Genomic DNA, 10,387 nt, shown 5'->3' on the forward strand with positions numbered 1-10,387 from the left:
GAAAGAGTTGATCAGGTCTTTGGCAAATCTTGGCTTCAACAGTGCTTGACTGCAGATGGTGAGTAAGATAATAAAGTATCTTAGCAAATCAGGACCAAAACCAATTAACCCCAATAAGGGGTACAAAAGATTCAATCTCCTATGTGTAAATGTAAACACTGACACAAAAGAGTGAGTAACACTGCAAGTCAGGTACAACACCACTTTGACCTGCACATAACCAGTATTTCATAGTGTCCTAAAGTCATAGAATCATAGAATTTATTGGATTGGAAGGGACCTTCAAAGGTCATCTAGTCAAACCTTAGGGTTTATGTTGGATAAACTCTGCAGAACAAGCAAATCTCTTGTGATACTGATGGATGTGTGCCCCAGTGACAGATGTACGAAACACAAGATCTCTGCTGCTCATTACACAAGGTGGTGGTCATCAGACTCCTCCAACTTTCCACACTTGAGTCAGAATCTTGTTCTGTTGATCAGAGTCACAGTACATCACTAGTCAAACTTGTGGAAGAAGAACAAGGGCAAACCATACGAGAAATGAGATATCAGCACAAACCTAAATTAAAAGCTGAATTTCTTGGACTTCTCTCTCAAAAAAATGATGTTTTGAGGTGAAGAAAATGGTCCCAGAACAGGGAAATATATGTCAGGAGAAAGGAGGGGAAAAAGAAGGTGGGAGTTCAGAAGGAAGAGCTTTGTGCTGAAAGTCTCCTTTGTTTTGCTGAATATCTCTTATATTAAGTGTGCAAAATTCACACTAGTTAATGAGGGTGGTACCTTCTGGCTGCATAATAATTTAACTGGTTTCATTTTTTTCAGTGGAAACATTGTTGTTTGTCATTTTGGCAATGGTAAAAGAATATCAATATGGAGTGGATTTTTGTTTGATTTGAGCCCCAGGAAGCTGAATTCTCATGATTTCATAGAATGGTATGGGCTGGAAGGTACCTTAAAGGTCATCTAGTTCCAACCCCCCTGCCATGATAAGGGACACCTTCCACTAGACCAGGTTGCTCAAAGACTTTCTTGTCCTGTCTCCCCTCTCCCCCATTTGCTCCTTCAGAGCTTGCAGAAGAGGTGCTATTTTTTTAGAACAGGTGATTTCCCAAACCAGTGCTGTGAACTTAAAACAAGATCTCTTTAAGATAATAGCAGTCACCAGGTTCTTTTCATCAGTGAGGCACTATGTCTGTAGTAATAAAATAATCCCATAGGCATCTGAATTCAGGTAGTGCTCCATGATCCCCTAAACTGCTGTTATTAGCTGTCTTCTTGGCATGGTCTAGGCTGATGGCAGCTCCTCCTCACCCACATGGTTTCCAGGCAAGGTTTGAGGAGAGCACAGACCGTAGTCCATCCCCAGTGAACAGCCAGCATGGGCGTTTGAGGTGAAGGGAAGAGAGACTAGCTCCTTGGGCAGATGCCCTGCTTCATCGGTTGCCTGTGTGGCTAAAGAACAGGCCTGACCCATTTCATTTGCCAGTCAAGATGTCACTCTGGGCTGAGTTTTCAGAACCAACCATCCAACCACTCAGAAAAAAAGAAGCCATTATAAAGAAATGCTACCTGTGCATTCAGCTGCTGCCTCCCTTAATATCCCACCTCATTTCAGGAAAGTACTACAGAGCAGACCTGAACTTCCCTTCTACCCTGCCGAGGCGGAAAGACAGCATGAACCATTTTGAATATGATCCTCCTTTATCTTGCTGTGGTATTTTCCAATCAAGGCTTATAGGTAAGATGAGTATAATCCTACTGCAGAGGTAAGGGTTTGGGAAGCAGGCTTTCATCATCTGCAAAAGCTCATAGTGGCTTTGCAGTAGAAAAATTTCATAGCAGCACTCATTGTGGTAACACTTCTCTATGGGCTATCACTGCAAGATCTTGTTAAATAATAAAATAGAGAGCTGGGCTGGTTGCTCATCTTTGAGACCCATTCTGCCAGTTCCTGGCAAAGTTAGAAGAAAGAAGATGCAACACCACCTGTACCCTGTTGCTTGTCTGCAAGGGACTAATGTCTTGCACAGTTGTCACTGAATGGGCAGTGAGGAGTGAAGGGGCTGACCAGAGGAAGCAGCTCGTGGTCAGCAGAGTGTGGTCATCTTATGACAGGTACCTGATGGCTGGGTGCTGTGTGTTAGTCTGACTCAATTTACTCACCAGATGAAGTTGTTTCAGCTCCCTCAGCAAGGGCGCCTGATTGTGACAATGCAAGTCTGGTGCAAATGCTTGTCCCTGATAATTCAGATATATGGAGACAGGCAAATGCCTAACTGCTGTTTGCAAATTTGGAGTGAATCTTCTGTAATTATCTTCCCAACACTTATTTTAAACTTGTTGTTACCACCAGAATGAGCTTTTTAGATCTCAGTCAGATGATAGCATGAAAAAATGAATAGAAATGGACTATCAGTATCTCCCATGTCAATGAAACTAAAAAGCTCCAAGCTGTTGTTTGTAGAAAGTATTTTGTAGTAGTTTCTCATCTGTCATGATTTGTAAAAAAGCAACTCATTTTGCTGCTCCCATCCAGGGGAAGCTCTGCTGGACCAGGAGGTGACAGTTAGTTACGTGTACTCGTCACCTGCACTCCGCTGCATACAGACAGCTCAACACCTACTGCAGGGTAAGGCAGCAAAACCAGCCAGGTGCTTTTACCATGCTGAAAATGTCTTCATCAAACTTCTATGAAGTCTCTGAGATGAGTAATTAAGAAGATGTACAACTTTATGGTTATTTGTTGTTATATTTAAGCAGGGAAGACGAGGTGGTTTGGTCTAGCTGGTAGTATAAGCAGTAATAAACCTGCTGCCATCTGTATGGTCTGGAGAGTACTACCTCACTAACTCTAGTCCTCACTAGTTAAAATGGAATCTAATGTTGTATGAAACAGAGGTGCTTCACATCAGTTTGAATTCCACATTAGTAGCTGCTCATCAAATCACCACTGCCACCTTTCCCAGAAAATATTCTGAGCCAAAAAGCAAATGTTTCCTGTGCTCTGAAGGATGTGAGTGTGAATCAGGGAAGACTGCTTTCTCCTGAAAGCATTTGCCTTTGCAAGCCAAACTATTTTAAATCCTTTGTGTTGCAGAACCTCTTTCCTTCTCCTACTTCCTATCTCTCTTTTTACTTCTCCTGTCCCCTCTGACAGATGTGTCAGAAGTTCACAGCTCATTATCACGTTTATATCAGAATTAAGATAGGAGTGCATTTCTTCTGGGAACCAGTGCCACTCAGTAACCTCTGCTGGGAATAATCAACAAAATAATGTGTCCTTTGAACAAGAAAATTCCACTTCTAACACTGTAGAACAATTTATTGCCCCAACAAGTACCACTGAGCAAAATGCTACATAAAAATGGTAAAAATATTTCCTGTCTAAAGTTTATTCAGATGATACCAGTACTGAGGTCTTTTCTTCTATTCTCTCCTGTTCCTTGCAGATCATCACAAGAGAGCTCCAGAAATAGTAATAACACTACTGTAGGATTTTATAGTGCCTTAACATCAATCAGACAAGAACATAACATTGGCTTCATTTAATCAACAGGATCCTCTTTTGTTCGACAATAAGTAATTCTTTTCATTAATGAAAACATTACAGCAAAGAAAGTAGCGTGTACATCACAAATATAACACTTTGAGTGTACATATCTCTTCTTAATAAATATTTATTGTTCTTGCAGGGCTTAAATTAGATCAAAAAGTCAAAATCAGGGTGGAACCAGGACTGTTTGAATGGACCAAGTGGGAAGCAAGCAGAGTAATTCCTAACTTCATGACTGTAACAGAACTGGCAGAGGCCTCTTACAAAATAGACACAAGTTACAGGTAATTGCTCCATATCTACTTGTTAAAGCCTTTTTTTATTTTATTTACCTGAGATATCTCTTCATCTTTTTATTTGTCATAAACCATGATGAACACTGCAAAAAATGGGTGATTCTGATCAAATTCAAGTCTACATGATCGGATCCCAAAATACCACATGTTGTCAGCTGTCTCGTGCCTAGAGTCAACTTTGCTGCTCCGACACAGGGACACACACACACACACAGAGCTTGGAATGCGCACGCAGGTAGCACATAGTTGCACCTGCACATGTACAAACATCTGATACTCGTGTATGGGAGCAGCCTTACCTTGGTGCTGCCTTCAGATCCACCGGCTCAGGCCCATGGTTTGTCACACACGAGGGCAGCTGTGTTATAGGCATTAGTGTCAGGTACCAGGAGTTTTGTTTTTACCTTTGGTTCATGTGAAGCACATTTTAGAAATGTGGAGAACAACCTGTCGAGAAAATAGCATGCTGGTTTTCAGTGACTCAGAAATGTGACTTTAGAAAAGGTGGGTAAGCCCTTTGTTGAGGGTCTGCAGGGCAGCAGCAAGAGGTCTGCCCACAGCAGAGGATGAGCCCAGGCTGGGAGGTGGCAGGGAGCACAGCTCCATGACAGAAACATCACTGGCTTGTGTCACTGAATCCACAGCTACAAGAGGAAGGGAAAGCTGGGGGCTACCCCCATGCACCCCAAGGCAGAACCACGTAGGATCTGGGGAGAGAGAGGTGAGCCAGATACGAGCCAGCTGTCCTTCCAGTTTTGTGGGCAGCATTTCACTATAACTGATGCTTGTGCCAGATTCGATCAGGGAGGGGTTTGTTTTGTTTTGAGTTGCTCAAAGATTAGTACTGTGCTCAGCAAGGACTTTTTGGGGCCCTTACAACTTTGGGGGGTGATGCTTTTTCTGAGTGCTTGCAAACCACAGCAGGGCAGGAAATGGTAAGCCTCCAATTCAATCTAGCTCCTCATCTTGATCACAAACCAGGCTGCTCTGTGTTCGCAATGCGCAGCCAGATCCAGGAAATTACTCAGCTAATAAAAGTGAGTGTCTCTGGGCTTTCCCACCTACACAAGAAAGGGGGAAAGGAAACTTCTCAGGTCTTAATGCTTTTCTTACAGCCAAGCAATTATCTTCATTTGAAATTGCATGAAAGAATAAAATCCTTCATTTTCCTGAATCATAGTGCTTTCTGGTGTGTTTTATCACAAACAGACTGTTTTCCCTGTTTGGTTTTTTTGTTTGTTTGTTTGTTTTTTAATAAAATATCACTTACCCCAAATTTCCACATCAAAAAGGGTGCAAATGCAGAGTAGTGGGAAGTTCAGAGGGGAAGCCCTGAAGCAGTGCTAACTACAGGGTTCAAATCCCTCATAGCTCACTTAGGTCCAGGCAAAAATAGGGTGGATGTGCTATAAACTTGCACATATGATGCCAGTTTCTTCCCATCACATGCGGGGTTTGAAATCCTCAGGTCCCAGGGTCTGGTTTTAACATATTCAGCTACTGCAAATGACAGCCTTCAACTAGGTTAAGTCCCTGATTGTTCCCTGTCAGCAGTGGAACTAACACAAATTCTCCTGTTTCCAGTGCCACTAAGAGGCAATGTGAATGATGCTGAAACATTTGCTGCCCATGCATTGTGTGCTGAGATGAAAACACCTTGAGGTTCACTGCACCCAGTTGCAGACATCTAAGAGTTGGGTGCCTAGGCTGTGATGGTTAGCTAGTAGCATTCTTGTTGGTGTAAAGAAGAGGACTCCCAACACAGTGATTTTCCATCTTAGATGGCCATGTCAGACACTTCAGATAGTATGACTTGCCCTCTGAAGGGACTTACTTGTCTCCATTGACCTAGCCAGACACTTGAGTTGTAGGCAGCTAAGTTTGGGTGAGATTAACTCTGCCTCTCTCTCCTCTCACGCTCTCACAGAAGCAGAGGGGTGGTAGACTCCTTGTTCCAAAGCAGGATAAATTCTGCCCTTGCTGTTCCTGCTGTTAAAGACAGCCAGTCACAGTGTAAGCCACTTATTTCTTTCCTCTTCACCATTTGCATGGAGGACAGACCCTTCCTTTCCTCTTCACAGCAGCCTTTTGCAGACTATTATCATCTTCCTCAGTCTTTTCATCTGAGCTGAACTCTTCCCATCCTCCCTTGTAGGCTGTGCTTTCTGGACCCCTGTTCACTGCTCCCCTCTGGATTTTCTCTTGCTAGTTCTCATCTCACTTGCACTGTGTCACTCACAGCTGGACACGGCACTGCCACCAAAACCTTAGCCTGGGCTGAGCACTCCTGTTGCTATTTAGCCTGGGGGCCACTTTGGCCACTGCTGGAGATGCTCAGCTCTGCTGCAGAGCAAATAATTAACAATACTGAAGGGACTGAGGTGCCAAAAGGACAACATATTAAAAAAAAATTGCAGCTCTGCCAAAAGGCAGGCTACTTTTGAGTACCCCAATCTAGACTCCTCTCACCTAGCCAGGATTAATATTAGCTATGATTAACAAACCAGCGTGAGCTTTTCATATGGTTTTACCACCTATTTTCTACTTCTGTAGTTTGTGTTGACATAACGTACCAAAGACTTGTCTGTGAAAGTGCGCTGTAATACCATACCTCACTAAAATATATTAACCTAATTTTACTCCTGCCTGTTCACTGACTAAGGAGACAATCAAATTGGGGTGACGGGGGCAGTTGTTTGTAAAAAAAAATTAGCATCCTGTATTGTATCACCACACATTGCTAACAGTGAATGCTTCCCTTTCTCAGAGAAGGCAGATTAAAAGGATGACATGGAAAACAGACACAAAATAGAAGTTCTCAGATACTTATGAATGGTGCATTGTGATTAATGACCTTGGAAATATTTTTTTTTACTCTAGGAGTGGAAGTCTTCACTATCCATTTGTCCAGCTAATGCAGATATGCCTTGTTTGTTGTTGATTTTTTTTTGCTTTGTTTATTAAGAAGACTAACACTGAGGTGGCAAATCTTGAAAGCATTTACCTTGGTTTGAACTCAGTCAAGATTGCTAGAGCTGGGCTGCTCTGCAAGTCTGCAGTCCATACCTAGGCAGGGGTCCTTAATGACAGAATTGCTCAAAGGACAAGCTTTTCTTAGGCATGAATCCTACTGTAAATAATCTCCACTGTAAACTACGAGTTTTATTAAATCATGGTTTTCCCTGCATCTACTGTTCTATGAGCTATGAGATTTAGACATAAGATTTAATAGAAATTACTGTGAAGGAAGCTAATGCACCATGCAAGCTGAAGTAGCAGTACATCAGCCAAGTCAGTATAAATCTATATCCTTTTTAAAAAGTGCCTTTTCTGTAGTGTAGTCATTCAATAGGGTTAACAGTGTCTCCATATTCATCTAGATGAACATATATTTTTTTGTTTTATTGTCAGGGGTAACTTCCCACTCTCTTCTCTGGTACCATCAGAAAGTTATGAAGAATATGTAAGCAGAAGCTCTACGGTTATAAAACAGATCATCACTGCCTGTCCCAGCAAAGGTAAAGTTTTCAGACCTTTGTGTATTCTGTCAGACACTTCCAGTTACAGGAACAGGCAGAGATTTGCCAACAGAAGCACATATAACATGAGTTGTTGGTAGTGCACAGAGCTTAAGGTAGACTCTTGGTCCTTGTCTTGGACCATCTTGTCCACCAGCTACACCAAATCAAAATACATGCAATTTATAGGAAAGAAACAAAAAAAGCAAAATTAAACAGAAGACAGTAGACTAAATTGCAAGAGTATACTCTTTGCTTGGTCTTCCTACATAGGGCTGTAGCTTGGCATAGATTAATACACTTTTCTGGAAAGCTTTTTTTTTTTCTGTTTTCCTAGCAAATGCTTTCTCTCACTAGCTGGCATGCCTACAACACACCAGACTTTTTCTGACCAGTACAATACACCCTGCCACATTATCAAAGAGATCTGCAAAGATAGTCCCAAAAGAGCTTCATACCCATCTGCTGCTGGGTAACCTGAAAGTCCTGCAGCTCCCTTACTATTTTTCTTTGCTTTCTCTGGTATATCAGGTATCATTCTCATTGTGGGCCATGGCTCTTCCTTGGCATCTTTCACCCGGCCTCTATTAGGGCTCCCTGCCAGAGACAGCAGCGACTTTGCCCAGGTGGTACGAAAGGTAAGAATTTATTATTTTTTTCCCAACAGGAAGCTTCCTTCTGTTTTATTATACTTTTAATAAGGAGCCTGCTTACTCAGAGAGACAAGCGTGTAACTGCATGCCAGTACCAATGACATTAGCGTCTCATTGCAAAGGGAATCTCATGGAGTTTCAGCAAAGCACTGGAAGTCAAGAGAATAATTTTCTCCTGGTGAACAGTATGTGTCTAGCAGCTAACTCTTTGAAGTTTTTCATCCAACTCCCCTGGAAAGTCAATGCCATATAACACCTACAGACAAAAGGCACATTTGGAAACCTCTCCATCTAGAGCTAGCCTTCTTCCTTTAGAAACAGTGCTGAGTCTTCCGTCTCCTCCCCGTGCTGTTGTGAGTGTAACGTGCAGCCACCTTCAGGGAGTCACTCTTTAAGAAGTTGAGTATTTTTCAAGTCACTGTAAGTTCATAACTTTGTTGCTCAGCTACAGAGTGAAGTGGAGAAGAATGAAGTAGAGAAGGGTTTTCTTACCAGCTTCACAAATGGGGCCTGCTCTTGAGACTCAGTCACCAAGGATTTTTATTTATTTTATCTGTGTGTTATCCCCAGTAGCAGAATTTTTCACCCCAGTTTTCCTTACCATCCACCTTGGTATGACCAACTAGAGAATTCAGTCTTTAAATTTATTTTTACTACCACTGTCAATGCATAAGAGGGAGTGAAAATATTTTGATCATCGGATCCAAGTATAACTGTGGGGTGATGACACAAGCTCAGCTATCACCCCACAGGCCTCATGTCTGGTTTTAGTTCATTTCAGAAGTAGCAAAATGTCCCAGTCTCTCTTCCTAGATTAGTTTCAGGGTCTGCTCTCTTCTGTCTCCTTCACATCAAAGTAATGACCCTGCTAGTAACTCTGCTGGTAAATTCTTTCCTAGATCCCTTCTCTGGGCATGTGTTTCTGTGAAGAGATTAAAGAGGAGAACAAATGGCAGATGGTCAACCCACCAGTGAAGACGTTAACTCACGGAGCAAATGCAGCATTTAACTGGAGAAATGGTATTGTGGAAGATTAGAAGGCCATCTCTGCCTTTGCAGGTGTCAAAAATGAGCCAAAGACAGGTTATGGTTCAGCACAGCCCAGTGATTCATCCAGAAGACTTACAGAGGGTGGAAATTACCCTCTCCGAGTTGTCAAAGCACAGAAAAACACTTCCGAGTTTGGTGCCTGAATTTTGCTTTTATTTCAGTGGCTGAGAAGTAGTAACCTAGGAACCAAGTGAGCAATAACTCTTCTGGTAATGAAGAAAGTTCTTTTAACCTATTTTGAGAGTACCAGTGCTTAATAAATGCAGAACTACCTGATTATAAATTCCACTGTGAAAGGCACTAAAGTAGACAATGTTGCATTTTCCAAGACCAAGATGCATTGAGTAAGAATTGCTTTTTTTCATGCACTTGGATATTTTTAGACAAGCAGAGAAACCAGGACTGAAAAATGTCATCTCCAACCTAAAGAGGAGACCAGCTGTACCTAGAACCACTGGGTTTCCTGTGCATGCTGCCAGTTCCATGAGAGCAAATACCACGCTGAATGTTTATTTACCTCCTCTACAAAGGGGGTCCATTTTCTATAACAACAGCTCCCCATTCAGTGATTCCTGAGAGATCCATATTGCAAAAGGGAATAAATTATTCCTTTTTGAAGAAAACTGAACTGATTGCTCTACCGTTGCTGGGACAAGGAAAGATGCCCTGTGTTATTGTACTGGTGACAAAACCATGACATTGAGGAACTCTAACTGCTGAACAGTTCCTGAGATGGCACTTGCAGGACAACAGCATTGCCTTGTGCTGTTATGTGACAAATTGTATAAATGGGGACACACCTACGCAAAAGGTCTCTGTAGCTCTTTTCTTGGTTATTTGTTTGGTTAAGGAAATGTAGCCACAAAATTTTAGGCACACACAGGAACATGCCTTGCTACAGAGTCAGATTTCCTTTCCAATTTTCCTTTCTACTTAACCTCTCAGATAACTACCTCTGGGAAAGCACAAGTGTTTATTTCAATAAGAAGAAAAAATGGAGGTTTCTCTTTCTCTCTCAGCATGACTGAAAATGTTTAAATTTTCAGTCTTCATTTCCATGCTCCCTCTTGACATAGCTCTGTCTGCATACCTGCAACTTCAGGGTTAGAGCCCATCCAGCATCCAGGCTTTGAGGCTGAGAGGCATCTGACAAGCATCCTTATCTGTAGGTGCGGAGATTTCATATCTCCGTCTTGCACCTGAAATTATTCATTTTGACTTTCTAACTCTGGTGAAGTTGTTTGAGCTCTTGTTTTTCTAACAGCATTGTAATTTTAAAGTGAAAATCTAAAGCCCCAAACCAAGACAGGAGCT

At 42.1% G+C, this 10,387-nt stretch overlaps 1 protein-coding gene across 1 annotated transcript in view; it reads left to right on the forward strand.

Moving 5' to 3' along the window:
* The window catches only part of UBASH3A (ubiquitin associated and SH3 domain containing A), a gene marked incomplete at its 5' end in the record, with an annotated part of 14,564 nt that extends 5,306 nt beyond the window's left edge, over positions 1 to 9,258 (forward strand). The window contains 7 exons of the mRNA XM_029084128.1: positions 1 to 58; positions 1,619 to 1,741; positions 2,540 to 2,632; positions 3,696 to 3,840; positions 7,264 to 7,370; positions 7,902 to 8,008; positions 8,923 to 9,258. The exon at positions 1 to 58 is cut by the window's left edge and continues 78 nt beyond it. Of these exons, the coding sequence (XP_028939961.1) occupies positions 1 to 58; positions 1,619 to 1,741; positions 2,540 to 2,632; positions 3,696 to 3,840; positions 7,264 to 7,370; positions 7,902 to 8,008; positions 8,923 to 9,060 (771 nt within the window). The remainder of the gene's footprint in view (positions 59 to 1,618; positions 1,742 to 2,539; positions 2,633 to 3,695; positions 3,841 to 7,263; positions 7,371 to 7,901; positions 8,009 to 8,922) is intronic.
* Positions 9,259 to 10,387: the final 1,129 nt, after the last annotated feature.

Source organism: Antrostomus carolinensis, unplaced genomic scaffold, assembly GCF_000700745.2.
Source record: "Antrostomus carolinensis isolate BGI_N321 unplaced genomic scaffold, ASM70074v2 scaffold7003, whole genome shotgun sequence".
NCBI classification, from domain to species: Eukaryota; Metazoa; Chordata; class Aves; order Caprimulgiformes; family Caprimulgidae; genus Antrostomus; species Antrostomus carolinensis.